The sequence below is a fragment of the Polypterus senegalus genome, chromosome 12 (assembly GCF_016835505.1).
Source record: "Polypterus senegalus isolate Bchr_013 chromosome 12, ASM1683550v1, whole genome shotgun sequence".
In the NCBI taxonomy this organism is placed as follows: domain Eukaryota; kingdom Metazoa; phylum Chordata; class Cladistia; order Polypteriformes; family Polypteridae; genus Polypterus; species Polypterus senegalus.
In genome coordinates, this window is record NC_053165.1 from 48,109,985 (window position 1) to 48,127,566 (window position 17,582).

The 17,582-nt window shown below is 34.0% G+C and overlaps 1 protein-coding gene across 3 annotated transcripts in view; it reads left to right on the top strand.

Moving 5' to 3' along the window:
* mtmr14 (myotubularin related protein 14) overlaps positions 1–17,359 on the top strand; it is a 53,744-nt gene extending 36,385 nt beyond the window's left edge. For 2 of the 3 annotated variants that reach the window (XM_039771103.1, XM_039771102.1), the window contains exons 17-19: positions 3,960–4,139; positions 10,023–10,181; positions 13,231–17,359. In XM_039771103.1, coding sequence (XP_039627037.1) covers positions 3,960–4,139; positions 10,023–10,181; positions 13,231–13,411 — 520 coding nt within the window. In that variant the 3' untranslated portion in view covers positions 13,412–17,359. The remainder of the gene's footprint in view (positions 1–3,959; positions 4,140–10,022; positions 10,182–13,230) is intronic. The other variant, XM_039771104.1, reaches the window with a different exon arrangement.
* Positions 17,360–17,582: the final 223 nt, after the last annotated feature.

The window sequence follows — 17,582 nt, forward strand, 5'->3', positions numbered from 1 at the left end:
CTTCCTATTTGCATCAGCTGCAACGCCCTATGGGTAATACTGTTAAAGGGGTATGCCTGACATCCTGTCCATAACCTTATAAAGACATGACCTTTCAGAAATGAATATGCTGACCATCTTCTAGTTGCCTTCTGTATGCATATTTTGGTTTTAAATATATTTACAAGTTTTCTGCTAATTTTTTGCACACCAGTAAAACAGTTCTTGTTAACATTAGAATTCCGGAAGCCTATGAAAACTCGTAATCCCGGTCCACCTTAAATCCCTTCACATCTCTCCATCAGTGTCTTTTGTTTTATAAATGCGTAGATTAGCACAAGCAGCCTCCTGTCCCATCCCTGCCTTGATGGAGCTCAGTTCTCCCAGGTCAAGCCAAGGCTCCTTATTTGTGTGTGAGGTTCCTGGAGTTGTATAGGGTAAATAATACAGTATATCGTTATTTTGAATACATGCATTTCATGTGCATTCTGTATCTACAAACATCTTTGGTAATTGTAGGATGAAAGGAAATGTGGGAAATGCAAGAAATGCTGAACACATACCTAAAGAAGAAACTTTTTCCATGTTATACTAATAATGACGAGAAGTGTATAATGTGTGACTTTAGTCTAAATATCAAATAAACACATGCACTTTTATTCAAGAATATAACCAAAGGGAAAAAAAAACATTCAATTTACATGTGGCTGTTAATGAGTTAAAAACCCAAGCTCAAATGTCAGTCAACAGGGAGTTTACATGTATTCTTGAATGGTGCAGAGGTAAGAACTACTGCTTTATAACCTGAAGGTGCCAGGTGCACCGCATTTTCAGTAGTGAGCTGCTATTATTATTATTTCTACAATATAATAAAAACACACATTTGATTTGAATCTGTAACACCCGGTTACAAATAGCCAAATTTTGGCTATTTGTAAAAGTTAGCACTTGTTTTTCATTTCAGTTTTATTCTCTCAGTGACATTCAGGTAGTACAACCAACTTGCATCACTTTCTCTGAGTTGATGGCATTTATCTCCATTCTTTTCACAAGAGCAGCGCTGTGGCTGATACCTGCTCAGAACTGTTTGTTGTACCGGAAATCAAAGATATCATATCTCGTGACCGCTATCAGACTGGACAAAGGCAGGACCGTAGCAGCAGACAGCTCCTTCACAGCACTTTCGCCGGCTAATAGACTGCCCTGCACCACAACGCAACTCTGCTTGGCACCATAAGTAAAATGAGACTTCAACCTGCTGCTAAAGTCACTTCAGTATGCAAGCAATTTGCCACACTAGTGTTTAGATCTGACAGCGCCGCACCAACGGTTTATGCGCCCAAAAAGAAGAAGCCTTTTATTTCATCTGTAACAGCAAGGGTGTAAGGTTTTTTAGTAAATTCCACAAAGCATACTGTGAGGACTGAACAAAATTTTCTTTTCAAGGTTGACCAAGCAGATGCATTTTTTAGCCTTCTGCTTCTTTGTAAATTCTCAACATTTATATATGTATGTTCAACCCAGCAGTAAAAGAGAAAAGTAGGTAGTGCCATGCCACCCAATAGTTCTTTGTAGTATGGCATTTTATGTTTCAAAGAAATGATAGTACAAATGTATGTAACTGTTTATATATATATATATATATAAAAAAAAGAATTCTATGTGTATTTATGTATGTGTATGTATAAAATATACAGTCATACCTCACTTAATGAATTCTTGTGAGCAAAGCTCCTTAATAATGAAGTCGGCAAAAAAAAACACACTGTGGCTCATTCGCATGTTCAAGTACTTGTTCACCAGAGCTCTGCATTAGTCATTGTGCAACTTACAGTGCCTACACAAAATAGTCATTTATTATTATGTGTGTGATATAGATTACAAAGTTATTACATTTGAGTGATTAGGTATTTCACGCATACTATGAATATTTTAATAAAGGCATAAATATGTCTCTAGTGTTTCACAAAAAAATGCAAGCAATATATTTATAAACTAAAATACAGATTATAAAGAAGACTTAGAAAAGAAAGCCATTATTAGAATCATGGGGTTAGTTCTCGACCATGACATGATTTGGTACAGAGTGTGAAATAGGCAGCATGAATAGAGAGCCCTTTACTGGAAGCAGCAAAAAAAAAAATATATTAGACTGGATTTGTGGCTACCAGCACCCCTTAATTAAAGATTCTAGCTTGGATAAACTCATGAAATCGGGGAAAGTGAGTACAGATGGTGTTACCTCTGCTGGGAACAGCCAGCAGCATGAATATGCAATTACTGGGCAAGGCAAATGAGGACACATGGAGCAATTTTGGACTGTGGCCGTAGAAGGAAATGATCTACTGAGCAAGGAAAAAATTACAAGGCCCACTTTGTCACAAATACCCATATTCCTTCATAGATATAGTGCATCTACTGTCCCTTTGGTAACAAGTTTCTTGTAACAACCTAAATTCCAGGAACACATCTACTTTAAATGAGGCATTACTGTGCAAGTACAAATGCAGTGATATAATAAGGGAGCACTATCTGTATTTTTTGTTTATCTATGTTGATAACATTTTTTGCTAAGATCTTAGCATCATTTATTACTCATTAATGAAATTGGTCTGTAGAATGATCATTCAAAAATGTCCTTAGTCCTTTGTTTTTCTCTGTTTTACTTTTTTTTTCCCTAAGGGTGAGAAGTATCTTAATATTACACATTTCAGCCTTCCTTAACTTACGTTTTTAATTCATAGGAATCCAGAGCTTTAGAGACATCTGTACAGAGGAAATAATGTTATAGAAAGTATTTTAAAAATACACTGCGCATATAATTTTTCAATAACACGCTATTTTTTCTACTTTATATACGAGGTAGAAAACTTTGTCAAAAGGAACCTGCCCTACTTTTCAAATCTTCTGTTCTTCTATGTCCTTGAAATCGTACTAGTTAGTACTGAGACATATATTTTCAGACCTATTAACTTTTTTCAACCATCATCTTCATCAATTATGGGAATGAGACCTTTCAATTAAGATCTCATTTGAGGAATTGAGTTCACCCATTTAAAATTAATTATTCTGTGTTAATCATGATGCAGTGCACCAGAGAAATGTACATGACACACACACCAACTGTATCTTATTTGGAGGTGAATGAGTAGAATCAGATTTTGCTTTATTTTCTCATTTACCTTATCTCATTTATGTCTTAATGTCAAAATACTACTTTTGAAAATACGTGATTTTTTTTTTTATAGGAAATATTTGAAAAAAAATGTTGTGTAAACTATTGGAAATAAAATTCAGAAATATTGTATTGTAGCCTCTAAATGTTTTAGGCTTTAGTGAAAACATTGTTTTTATCATCAGTGTGTAATTTAAAGGAGAAGTTTGGTATTTTTTCAAGTCAGTTATTTCTTCACAGTCATAGGATATATTAATTTACCCCATTGAACCATTTCTAAAGTGAAACTTATTAAAAAATATAGCAGAGTGTAATCAGTTCAGTTCTAATATATTATTTGTGCAAATTATAATAGGTAGAATTTAGCTTGGCAATGGTGGTGGTTGTCATAACTTCACCCCCAACTCTCAGTGCGAGAAGGTGAGCACGAAATGTATTCTTACCTCAGTGAAATATTTTCAGGAATCTGTGATAAAATGTATTATTTTTAATTAACTATTGTTGTCAGAAGCTTGCCTCAAACATACGGAAGGTCTGCTACTTCAAAGCAGACATATTCAATAAGCTGCAAGACTTTTTTCCACATTGGGACCCAGTTACCCATTAGCTTCATTATAAACTGTAAGACCAGCCTAGTTATTTTTTTTTTAACTTATAAAATATGCTTTTCTTTAGAATGCAATTTCATGTGGCAAATTAATATATACTTTGATTGTGAAGAAATTACTTTGATGTGAAAAATCCTGAACATCCTTTTATATTGATTCCAACTTGATTCCATGCTGTTTGTCAATATTCTTATTAGGAGGAAAGGAAGGACATCATCCCCACAAACTTTGCTGCTTAACAAGCCTCATCAGCCTGAAGAACGTCTCTTTCATCTTGGCTTGTCTGAAGGGAAATCTTCAAGCTCATCTTCCTCCAACCAATCAGAAAACAGCTTCATGCGGGCAGGAAGTAGTCCTTTGGCTGTTCCAGGACGAAGGTGAATAATTTATTCTGTTTAACAAGTACTTAAAATGGTTTTAAATTTTGTCTGGCAAATAGATAGTCATGGGTACTATTTTTGTAGAGGGTTTTGATTATCAAGTTTACTATATTTTTGTGTATGTTGTAAATCTAAATAAAATCTTTATTAATGAGAACAGTGAAGCAATTATAGTTATACATTCTAAAGCATTAATCAAGTATGATTAATACAAATACAGAGTTTTAGACAAATCTGTGCAACAACAAAAAAGCCATGTACCTTACCAACAAAGTCAGTCACCACTTGCAGCACCATCACATCTGCCAGAGCTACTGCTCCTCAAAAGAAATGATCACCAGTTGACCCTGGCCACCAAGTCAAAAAGTTCCTCAGTGCAAAAACACAGTATTGACCCTCTTAAAGGCAGTAAAATACTGTCTAATAATTATCACTTTTGAGGTGTTGTATGTTAGGAATATCAGTTTACATTCTAACAACGACTTGGTGATATGAGTTATCATACATATGAGTCATCATTTGGCTGGTTTTGGCTGCATTTTCTTTCCTTCTTGATCAAGGCTGTTACAATTTCCCAGTTTCTCCAAAATGTTGTGTCCGGCTAGGTCAGAGTTACTGTAAATATATGCAAGCAAATACTCCCATCACGTTTGCTTTCATAAATTCTAATGTTTGTGCATATGCAACTTTTATAAATCTCCTAACCTTTCAGATATAAAATAACAAAATGGCTTATTTAATATACAGGGATCTTAAATGTAATTTCATATTCTGTTTAATTATTCTGGTCTTACTTCAGTATGATGTGAAGCAGCTTAAGTCTGGACTTTACTGTAGTGTGCCTAAGTGACTCCACAGCACCATATCAAAGATTTAGTCTCTCCCCTGTTTCTCAATTTAACTCATTACTTAGTTTCAAAAACATGTAGATTGCATCAGAATTAAGCAAAATAAAACAAATTGGTTTAAATTAAAATGAACCTTTACATTTTAAGTGTGTTTGTCCAATAAACTAACAGATATATGCATATATACAATTGCCAGAGGATAAAATTGCCAATAGTTGCATTTAGTAATTCTACCTATCGGCTCTGTCTTTCATTAGATGCAGTGCGGGAATGCGGATGAGTGAGAAATGCATAATGCTCAGTATGTCACGACTGCTTGAACTGATATTCTCTTATCCCGTCATTTTTATACTCTCCATTTTACAATTTGTTGTCACTTGTCAATATCCACTTCCAGAGAGTGTTCAGAAGCAATTTACAGATTATTTGGTTATATAGCGCCCTGATGTGTTGAGTACAAGTCCAAGGAGGTTATGCTCAAGCTTTATATCCTGCTGGTGAGGCATCATCTTGAGCACTGTGTTAAAGATCTGGTCTCCAGGCTACAAAAAAAGAGAGAAGAGCTAGAAAAAGTCCAGAGAAGAGCAACAAGACTGATTACTGGACTGCAGTGGATGAGTTATGGGGAAGGGTTGAAAGAGCTGAGCCTTTTCAGTTTAAGCAAAAGGAGATTAAGAGGCAACATGATTGAAGTGTTTAAAATAATGAGGGAAAATCATACAGTGGATCAATACTGTTAACTTTAAAATGAGTTTAACAAGAACATGGGGATACAGGTGGAAACATCTTAAGGTTAACTTTCACACAAATATAGGAGGTTTTACTTCTCATGGAAAACCAAAGACACATGGAATAAGTTGCCAAGTAGTGTGGTAGACAGTAGGACTTTAAGGACTATTAAAACTAGACAATGTTATTTTGGAAGAGTTACGTGGATAGGATAGGTGACATTTGTTGGGCTAAATAGTCCTGTTCTGTCTTGATTTTTGTAACTTCAGTAAGCAAGTTTCTGATCCTTCTTTCCACTTCTTAGATATCACTTAAAATGGAAGCAGGAGTTTCAGCTACTGAACCTACTTAGGGCTGTTTTTATGGCTTATTCATAAGATAAAATTTACTTGCATTCATGTTGTTGCATAATTTAAGGACAAACCGTAACAGTCTTTTATCACTGTTGCTTTTAGGTTTTGCCTTCTATATGCTGTGGGAATACTTGATATTTTGTAGTTGTCTTGGTGTTTTGTAAGATGTAATAAAAACATTAACTAAATACTTTTGTCACTGCTTAGAGTATGAATACTGTCCCAGGTACTGTCTTGATGGTGTTTGCACATCCCCTGTGTGTCTGCATGTGGTTTTTCTATAGGTTTGCTGGTAGCTTTCCTACATATATTGTTAATCACACTAATTGGTGACTTAGTTTGACTGAATTAGACTGAGGGTTCAGTAATGGATGAATGTGCGGATGTTTTACAGGACTGATGGCTTCCTCTTTATCCATCTTCCTATGCATTTTTGTCTTGATGCACAATGGTATACTACTGCTTTGTCCAAGTTATAATGTTCTTTCTCATTGTCTATAAAGCCCCTAAAAATCAGACATTAAAAAATTACACAGAGTACATATTTTGCACAAGTAATCCTTTGTTTGGTTGGCAAACCTTCAGTTCTAATTTGCAAGCTTCAGCATGGTTAGCTATTGGGTATTCTGTACCTCAGGTTAGTTCTGTTGTATTTTTGAGTTATAATTGCAATATTGAGGGCATTGCTAAAACATCATGTCTTGATTTAATTACAGTTTATTAGACAGAGCCATAGTTGTCATCAGTCTAAAAATGTATTTAATTAACATGATGTGAAATGTGAATCTTTACAAAGTTGAGCTTTCATTTATTTTAATTTAGTACAAGTGATTTCTTCAGTTTTCATTTACCTGACTGCATTAGAATTTGGCAGTAACTTTTGTGTTAGTGTCTACCATATCCCCCTCCTAGTCTCAAGTCTGCTTTAAAAACAAAGTATTAGACAGTTAAAATGGAAGTATGAGGAGCTACACAGATGGTAAGGTGTTTAATATGCATTGTACATCTTGACTTTCTTAAATATCTGGTAAAACGATCCATTCCTTTGCATTTTTATAATTATTGTTGAATATGTTTTTTCTTCTGTGTTTGTCAGTTTCCCCATTTTATGTTTAATTGAAATTTGGCTCACTAATAATGCCATTTAAAGTGTCACAGTGGTAGGCATAGTATGGGAAGTTAATTAACAAACCCTTGCACCTTGTGCCTATACAGATTTTACTTTTATATATGGAAAATAGTGAAACCATTCTTAAAACACCATATTAATAGCATGCACAAAGCCCATCCATCTATTTCATGAGCCCCCTTTTTCTATAGTATTAGAGGAGCACAGCTTTTCCTTGGATCATGGAAAGCAAGGCAGAAAGCAAATTTGGACAAAGGAACAGCCTATTGTTGGACATGGGCAATATGCACATTTACTCAAAATATACTAGTTTAGCTAATAGTACTTGTTTGCATTTCAAAATAAAACCAGGCTGCCCACAGGAACAAACACACAGATACTAGGAGACCTGCAGATCTTTCACGATAACTAGACAGATATTTCATCCTAGGGCCCTTGAGCTGTGAGTCAGTAGTGGTAAACACTGCACCATTACACCATCTTATGTGCAACATCCATCCAGTTTCTTAACCTGCTTCATTTTATACAGTGTCAAGAGGAGCCAGAGCCTGTAGGATACCTAGAGGGATTTCCTGTGCTGCGGATAGCTGAGATGCTGACTTTTAAAATGAAGTTTTCCACTTAACTGGTTTCATGTGCAGGTGTATGAGATGTCCCAGAATCTCTAACTCAGTCCCTAGTGTCAAGTAAAGATATGTTAAATTGATAGGTCTATCACATTGTCCCCTTCATGTCCCGCACATTGAATTTTTGCTTAACTTGACCACTGTGGCACCATTGTGTTGAGACTTTTTTTCAGTGATTCTCATCAACTGGACCTGCCTCTCTGTAGCTTACAAGTATCCTTTCTTTGTTTAGTCACTTTGCATATTTGACTGTTTGATGTCATTGCCACTGCCATTTGAAATGAAAGAGATATACATTTTTACTAACAGTTACCTTCTCAAGGTTCTATTTAGTACTAAAAAGATTTTTTTTGTTTATAGTTCTGAAAACCTTGGAGGGAGTTCAATTAAAGATAACTTTCTTTTGTTATAAATTAGTGTCGAGGCAATTGTTTCTGGTGGTGAAAGATAAGCTGACAACTTTGGTTTTTTTGATTTGCGTCTGGCATAATTGAATGCTATCCAGAAAGTAGCAGTATCGGCTGCTTCTTCCGCAACAAATTTGTACAATGATATTTTAAATAACACTGTAGTTATTATTTTAGAGGTTTTTCACAATATATCTTTTAGCTCAGGTGTCCATTTTATATTTACACTGTGCTTGGCTTGTTTTCACTGTGGACTTTCAAAAGGACATTGTATGTTCATGATTATGCTTTACAAATGGCAAGAAGATGAGATTTTGTCATACATAACTTAAAATAGGAAGTAGTTTAGAGCTTACAGTTACTCCATTCAGCTTGTAACAGATTCCTATCATTTAAAGATCCAATTGATTGACTTCTTAAAAGTACTGCCTCTCACTTAATTTTAAAATATAAAGAAAGAATTGAATAACTAGCATAGTTATTTTTAAAGGTATGAAAACAATTTTAATCCCTGCAAGTTTATAAATATGCTTTGACCAATAATCACAGGTAACTTCAACAAGAACAAAAATCCCCTGTATCAGAGTCTCAAGTTCATTTTTTTATGGTTATTTTTAAGAAAGGATGCTACTCTGTTTGGCATTTGAGCAAGAACCTTAACCTGAAAAATTGTCCAGGAGAGCTCTCTGACCCCCTAGTGGCCAGGAATAAAGACAGTTTCCTCTTAGGGATTAATAAACTATATCAAAATAATAAAAAAATAGTATCCCTACGCTTTCAAGATACCTTCCAGCCAACAGGTAGATCTAAATGTATACAGTACTAGATAAATATAATTATAATATCTGTTTTTGAAAGAAATATTTCTTTTTCTTTTCAACCTAGTTGCAGTTTTTAACATTTGTTTTTGGTTGTCTAGTTTAAAAGTTTTATGAAACCTCTGTGATTGAAAAATAGATTGAAAACCTAACTGAAGGAATCATGTATTTGCTTAATGCCATGTTCAAACAGTAGCACTCACAGCTCTGAGAGATTGGCACCGAGTCTGAGGAAAAAAGCTACCTTGTCAGTAGATTACATTTTTAAATGTTAGGTTAGCTTTGTACTTCATTATATTTGCTTGGTTTGAAACAGTTTCTCACTGTTATAGGTATTTGTGTGGAGTTTCACGTTTTACCTTTTCTCTATGTACTGCAGTTGTCTCCTCACATCGAAAAAAGCACACATTAGGTTAGTTATTGACTGTTATTGATGTAGCCTGAATGAGTGTGTTCTGTTCAGAGCTGGTTCCTATTTTGTGCCTTAAACCGGATTAGGCGGGTTCAAAGATGGATTGATGGAATCATTTGTTTGCATATTTTATAAGTCAAGATTACTAGTACATATGAGGAATGTTTTCTTTGCAAACATTGCTGTTTCTTCCAGAATCAAACAATTAATACAGTAGCTACTATGATTCTTTCTACTTCTTGTTGGAGCATAATTCATTGCATTATTTTTAATTAATTTCGGAGCTTTGTATTCTTTAATAATGGTCTTATGTGATTTAAGAAATCTGCTGATTGCTTTTCTTTTTTTGCTTCAGTCGTGAGGAAAATACACATTTGGAAAATGGGTCTTAGTTTTACTTCACTCTTCTCTTCTGTACTTGAGGTAGAAAGAATAAGTCTGAAGTGGGGTTTTTTATTTTTTTTTTGTTTTTGTTTTCCCCTCACTCAGTTAATTGTTAACTGTTGCCAGTATGGCTGCGGTTACATCCCCTATGTCTGCTCTCTCTTTGTACTGCAGATCCGCCACTGAATACGCCCGCTCTGGTTCTTCGGTCTCCACTGATTATGGCAGCTGGCAGATTGTTTCAAGCTGTGGCAGCATTCATGACCAGGGCATCCTGACTACTGAGTCACCTTTTCCCTTCAGCTTTCAGGATGAGGGAACCAACGGCAGGATGTAAGTTTGTCCACTGGGAAGCTTTGGATCAAAAAAGAATTGTGTTCTTACTATCTGAGCCAAAACCAGTGAAACTGCTCAAATTGAGCAAGTTCAGGTTAGAAAATCTAAATGTTTAATATAAAATGTATCATTTTATTTAATTGTACCTTTATGGGTATTGAATTGTTTGCAGTAAAGACAATACATTTTGTAGTGTAGGGTTGGAAAGTAACAGCTGAGAGCATCATAAAATGTATTCATTGTACAGTGTGATAGTGATCAAAGCAAAATAACAAATGCTAAATTCCAGTCTGAAGTTAGTTTTTAATTTTAGATGTTCTTTGCATGCAGTTATGCGATAAACAAATATGTTTTGCCTTATTTGGGGAGGCTGGATTTTGTTTACAAGACAAACTAAAACTTTTAGAACTACATTTCCATGCTGTTTGCTTTTGGTAGAACATTGTTTTAAGTCTGTTTTTGTGTGTTATAGGAATTTCTGTAGTTATCATTTGTGACATTGTGCTTTTCCAGTTCCTTCTGCTTACATGCATTTCTGGTTGGAGAAATATAGAGAAATGTAAGGCCACTGTTGTTTAGCCATGTAATCTGCAGAAAATGTCATTTTTCTTCATAAAGATAAAAGTCGAAGGAGAGAAATTAAGCAGGTTCAACACAGCTGTCAAATGCTTTTTTGGCTGAACTCATTATTTTCTTTTCATGTTATGTATTAAAATTAGATGAGAAAGCAGCTTATAGAATCATGTGCATATGGAAACTCACATTTCCCACGGTACATGAGCACAGCCTAACACAGTCTTGAGTTTTATTAACAACTTTGATATGTTCGGTCTACTGGTGAAGCAGTGCACAAGTTGTACAGTGTGCAGACAAATTCTATATCAGTTATTATTTTGTGTTATCATTGAGTTTCAGAAACCAAATGGAAGATTTACCTGTGCAATTTTCCCTTTTCAAACTTTTTCTTCTGGGTGGAGTCATTGACAGATAAATGGTCTTCCGGTTATTTTTAACAGTGATAAAATCATGAAAGGAAAGCTTCTATAGTGTCCCTCTGTGTTCAAATTCTAAACAAAAACATCCTTAGTTTTAGCATCTGCCCCACTGATGAAAAAAAAATAGTGAAGAAAATGGATCCATGTAACCCAAGGTGATCACATTTTTTGTTTGCCATGCAAATACTTCTGTTTGTAGCTGGCACTTTAAATCTGATAAGTACATGAAGTCTATGCTCTGCTTTAATATTGATGCTGTGCGGAGTCTTTAACTGAAACAACTTTGGTGTAATACTGACAGGGGAAGCGGCTTTTGAAAGTACAAATGCTTGTCTTGATGTTGTGTAGGTCCCTTTTCAAAGGACCACAAGTATGCAATGTTACCTGCTCCTGGTCAATATATAAACTTAATGTACTGTATCTGCATATGATTAAATTATTGTTTTCTTAATAATTTGAACCATAAGTTTAAAAGCTGAATGTCAGGAACTTAACTAACGTACAACAAACAAGAAATAGCTTTTTAAAATGATGCAAAGAATTTTTTAAATGTAATTATTTTATAAGATTGCCACTTGATATTATCCTGCTTGTTACATATTACAATATACTGACATCTGTCGTAACAGAGAAAGCTAATGATAACTATGAAAAAGCATGCTACCTGTTACCTGAAACTTTTAGCTTATTGGCATTAAATTGTTAACAAACACTGTTTTCGCTGTGTAGTGCTTTTCAAGAAAACGTACATTGCAAAAAATGATTATTAGAAGTGGCAGTAGGGAAGTGTAATAAGCAAGCTCCATTGCTGGAAAACTAACAGAACTGTGATTCATCGGTTCAAGCATCACATCTGAATTTTGTGAAAAGGGCTAATTAGAAGTAAAATGATTTAGCTAAAAAAAAAAGTGGAGTCATTGATAGGCTCCACTGATACTCGTTTGATACTTTTGCAGCTGTATTCTTATTACCTTAATGTTCTGTTTAGATCATAAAATAGTGTTGGCAAAAGCAAGGCAAAATAAAAAAGGGTACCGTGTCTTTAATTCTCTTTCATTCTTGGCGTGTGCTTTTTTTTAATTTGTTACATCATAAACAAAAACTTAGATACACACTCGCACGATTTACAGTTTGCAATTTCTGTTTGATGAAGTAGTTACGATAAATGCACTTCTCAAACAGTGAGGAAATCTGGCATTCAAAAATATTACGTACAACATTTTTGACACTTAATATTACTCATTGTGTTTCTTTTTCAGTTGCAGGAAGCAACAACAAACTGATGCCTTAATACCTCTGTCTTATGTACAACAAACTATTGCAAACAACTTTAAACTGTGTCGGAGTTTTGCTTGCAATGTCAGGAGTAGGGAAAAGGATCAAGTATGGTTTCTATATTCAGGGAAAAATACACTTCTTGAAATACATTGTTTTATAGTATTACTGTTATATATTGGTGTACACATTGAGTGATTTTTTTATTTAAGTAATTAAAAAGATTAACATCAGAGACTTCACTTTTTCTGTTTACTGTTTTTGGCCCATAGATGCATTTTGTTTATGTCTCCCTCCCCTAGTATACTCTTGCATTCAGCAGTGCAATGTTGGCAGATGGTGTACTCTACATTTTAAGCTCATAGTTTAAACCCTTTACTAAGGAGTAAAACACAACAGATGGTGGTTTTACAGAAGCTGCACTCTCATGTTTAGCCATGTTTACAAACCAGCTTTGAAATCCGTTAAACTGCCAAAGAGTGGCATCATAATACTTCTCAGCCCGTCTCCTTTTAGCTTTATTTCTACTACTACTACTATAGTCATTTTATGTGTTTTGTTTCAGACACTTCACTCAAGTCCTAAATTGTGGTAGAAAAGTGAATACATAAAGTAATGCTAGAAAGTCTTGACCGTTAATTTTTCCCTGCTTCAGAACTTACATGTGTTTAATATTTTTTTGCACCTTTACAAAGACTTTTTTTTTTTAATTAAATTATTATAGGAGGTATCTAATTTTCTGTCTCTATTAATGTATCTTCCATTTTGTGCATTAGGTGTCCTCCTGTTCCTGAGCGCCAGGCACGTCTGGAAGCAGTTCGAGAGGTATTTCTTGCTGCTTATAGTGCAACAGTAGGGCTGAAATCTGCATCTCCTAGCTCTTCTGGAGCCATCACTGGACTTCTAGAACAGTTTGCACGAGGAGTGGGACTTCGTGGAACCAACATGATTGTCTGATAAAGAGTGAAATACACAAGACTATATCCATACCTGCACAAAATGTGCCAACCAGGGCTTCCATCATTAGCAGGTGGCTGCCCTTTTCAGATGTATACAAGCAGAATAGGCAGTAATTGAGCATATTTCATGTGTGTTTTAATTTATTAATTATATTTTGGGTCTAGATGTAAAAAAGGATGCCTTGTTTTATAACCCTTTATAAAAAATGATAATACAGAATTGTTTTGTGTATATAATGTAAACAATTGTTCTATCATATCCCATTTTCCAGTTGGTGCTGATGACTGAAAATACTTCTGTCCTTCAGGACAACAAATATCATTTATTGCATTTCAAGTAATTGTCTTGTCTCTTCTTCCTTGGCTTAATCAATAAGCCTTTTTAAAACCATTCTTTGCAGCTCAGAAAACTGTTCATTTACATCTTGGCAAAGTACAAAATTTACCAGCCAGTTTATAGCCATAGGGATTTTTTATCGCACAACAGTTAAAGTTTTCTTCTTATTTTTTAAACTTTTGTTAGGAGGCACTGCCAGAACATTTATGATCATTTGCAAAGTTAACTACATCAAATAATTCATTTATTTTAGTGTAAATGGAAATAAATTCTACATTTACAAATTTGAAGTAGTACTGCTCATAGATTGTAAAGTGTGTATCTATTTTACTTTCGAATGCAGTTTATGATGATTCAAGCAAAACAAAAAATAGTTAATTCCACACCTTCACTAAGTACCTTTTTATTTATATTTATTGCGTACAGCCATTTTAATACTTGTGTTTGTGAAAGAGCCTAATTTGTTTTTCCAGTGATCAAATCAATTTGGCTTGTAATTGATAGTTTTATAAACATATTTTTAAAAATTAAGTTATCATTAAATGTCATCATGTCATTAGTGGTCAATGCTTATTAAGGAATATAATTATTAAACACGAAACAATTGTTTAAGTGACCCCTTGCTATCACATGGTGTGCACTTCTCTCAATTCTTAAACAATTATTATTATTATTATTATTATGTTCTATGTTTTCAACATAGAAGGACTACTGATAGCATGATGGTATAATTGTTTTTATATGAAAAAAGTTATTTTTGTTGTACCTTTAGAATCTTGTTATTTCTGCATATTTTTTTTTGCAGTGGTTCAGAATTGTAATTTACATTTAATTTTGCTGAATTACCTATTTAAATCAAGCAATTTGGAACTGACTGAAAGATGGTTAAGTACATGAAAGTAATTGGGTTCATTGATCCAAGCAAGAATGACTAGTCTGACAGTATTAAGGAACATGCTGGTACCCCTTCACACTGAATGCAATTCAAAAACAAACACCAAATTAAGCAAAACAGTGAAATGACATATTTTTGTATTGTATAGTGGATTATTTTACTTTACCATTTTGTCCTCATTTTTAATATGTGAAAATCTCAATTTGCTTGCTTAAAGGCTTTTCACAAGTATGATATATGAATGTATCTAACAAATTAAATTTGGTGTTTTAAATGGTCTTTTGCACAGTGACTGTGTGTCAAGGTTCTCCACTGATCTGCAAATTTGTGGGTGAGATTGGAATTTGATATGTTTATTTTGATGGCCATTAATCTTATGAAGAACAAGTTATTAATATTTTCTAATTGGGCAGTTAGACAGTTGTCATGTAGGGAGTCATTGTTCTCATTGGTGCTCATTTGTTTATTACACTATTAAATCTGAAGGCTAAATCTTTTCATTTAATACTTGAATCAATGATTTAAAGATCATTTAAATAAATTCTAATAAGTATAAGTTGAAACAGAGTTGATAGGATTAATTAATCAATTTTCTTTGCACTTAGTCATAAAATTCTATTCAGTGGCTCTATAGGGTTCTCTTTAAATAAGTAAATGAAAATGAAAATATTCCCAGTGATTGTGCCACTAGAATGGAAAGTATGTTACAGTAAACCTGGTGGCTAATTCAAAATATACCAACTTTAATATGAAGAATTATGAAAATTATTTATATGTTTTGTCATTATGCCTTGCCATATATATATATATATATATATATATATATATATATATATATATATAATTTGTGTTAACGGTTCTCCCTCTTCTCTTTGAAACATTATTTAAAGTAAGGCAGTGGTGCTACTATTGAAAAGTTTTATGACTAAAATTTATTATCCAATATTATTTGTAAAATGTTTGCCCCCCCTTGATGAAGTGAATGCCTTCTTTTGTTCAGGATTTATAGAAGTCCTTATAAGAGCTTTGCATGTGAAAAGTTGAGAATTAGTTTGACATAATTTTATTGTTGAATGGCATTTGTCAAAATATCTCATGTATCTCAGTGTTTTACCCACTGATTATATTGCCAAGGTTAATTTTTAAAATATTGAGAAAAAGTGGCTAAATAAAAATGTCCACTTTATTTTCCTGAAATATTTGACCCCACGTGCATATACTTTTTTTTTGGCTTATAATTTTTAGGTTATTCCCAGAAGATCTTACTTAATGGTTTAAATTCAAAGTGCATGCAGTGTTTCTGCTTGGCTACAAGTCAAGTATCCCCCAGGATAGTGGATACACATTGAAAATCTCACTTAAAAGGCAGTTCCCCATGTCAAGACTCCTTTTAACAGCCATCGGTCCTCTCTAGACCTCCCCCAGACCCCATTCTTGAATACAGTTCAATTACTTATTGAGACTTGTGTTAACATTTGAGTTGTTTAATGCATTTTAATGAGTTTAGAATCCAGTAACTTTGTGTTTTTTAAAGGTACTTGAATTATTTATCTGTTCACTGTAGTACCCATGCATTTGAAAGGTTGGATGTTCACATGTAACTTGCATCATTGTTGCAAAACAAGTAACTGAGCCCAAAGTAGTTTTGTGTTTGACTGTATTTTTCTTTTTATTCCTTATACGCCTTACTTAAATGATCAAATTACTTTTTTGGTATAAGCACCCTTGTAAAATGATTTTAATATTTTTAAATATGCTATACTTTAAACAATTCAGAGAGAAACAAATAGAAGCCTCCTGTCTTGTGTCAGTGTGTCCTTAAGCATTGTGTATCCATAAAAAAAAACAATCTTGCAGGTTTTATTGCCCTTTTTGGAGCCTGTTGCCTGGCACTTGTAATATTATGAAATGTATAGGCTAGTGCTTCCACCTGCCTTGTTTTTCATGAAAGCCTGCCTCTATTGTACTTGTTACTGTGGTAACGCCAAAGACTATGCAGCAGTATTGAACCTGATTCACCATTGACCTTATTATTTTATACATGCATCTTCTGCTGTACCTTAAGTTTCAAATGTGTCTTTTAAAATGTTGCCACGTGTACGGTGCAAAAGATTTATTTATCTAGTAATACTGGGCCAGATCATAGCTCTCAGGAATCTTGCTGATGAAAGATGTTACTAGATGAACTATGCTTTTTCTGGCAGAAACTAATTACATACCAACATAATTGCTGTCCAAGTATTACTTTAATTTTACCTCATTTATGGATGTGCGGCATTTGGCAGCTGCTCACACACAGCCTTGTGTGTCTGTCTTAAGTAACAGCTCCAGAATGGTACACAGGTAGCTGCTGTCATTTTGGTTTTGTTTTTCCTCTCTAGCACTTAGAACTGTGCTCATTTATCAACCTTAAGTAGCTTTACTGTATATCATCAACTGTATATATTGTTCAAGATTTTCTGTTGTAATAAATCTGGGGTGGGATAGCTTTATGTACATTTGGGATGGTAACCATAGATTTTATTTTTTCAGGGTTTCCTTTTTTTTATTGAAGTTAATACTGTGGTGCACTTACAGTTATGGTTCTTTTTAAAAACATTTCTGTATGTGAAGAAAGTAACACATTTTTTGTTACAGTATTGTCAGGGAATGTTAAAGGGTGAAGATTATGAAAATTCATATAAAGTGAAATAAAAGTCAAAAACATGTTTTTACTTCTCTTGGTCATTTGTTTAAGTAAATGCCCCTTAAAAGACAACAGTAATTATAAGAGAAATTAAGTGTTGTTAAACAAAAGCTTTGCAAAATGTAAGCTAAATAGATTTATGCAGTAGTTAGTGTTGCAACCTCACAGATCTTGAGTCATGGGTTCAAATCTTGGAAACTCCTGCCTACATTTTGCACATGCATCCTATGTCTATGTGGATTTTCATCCAG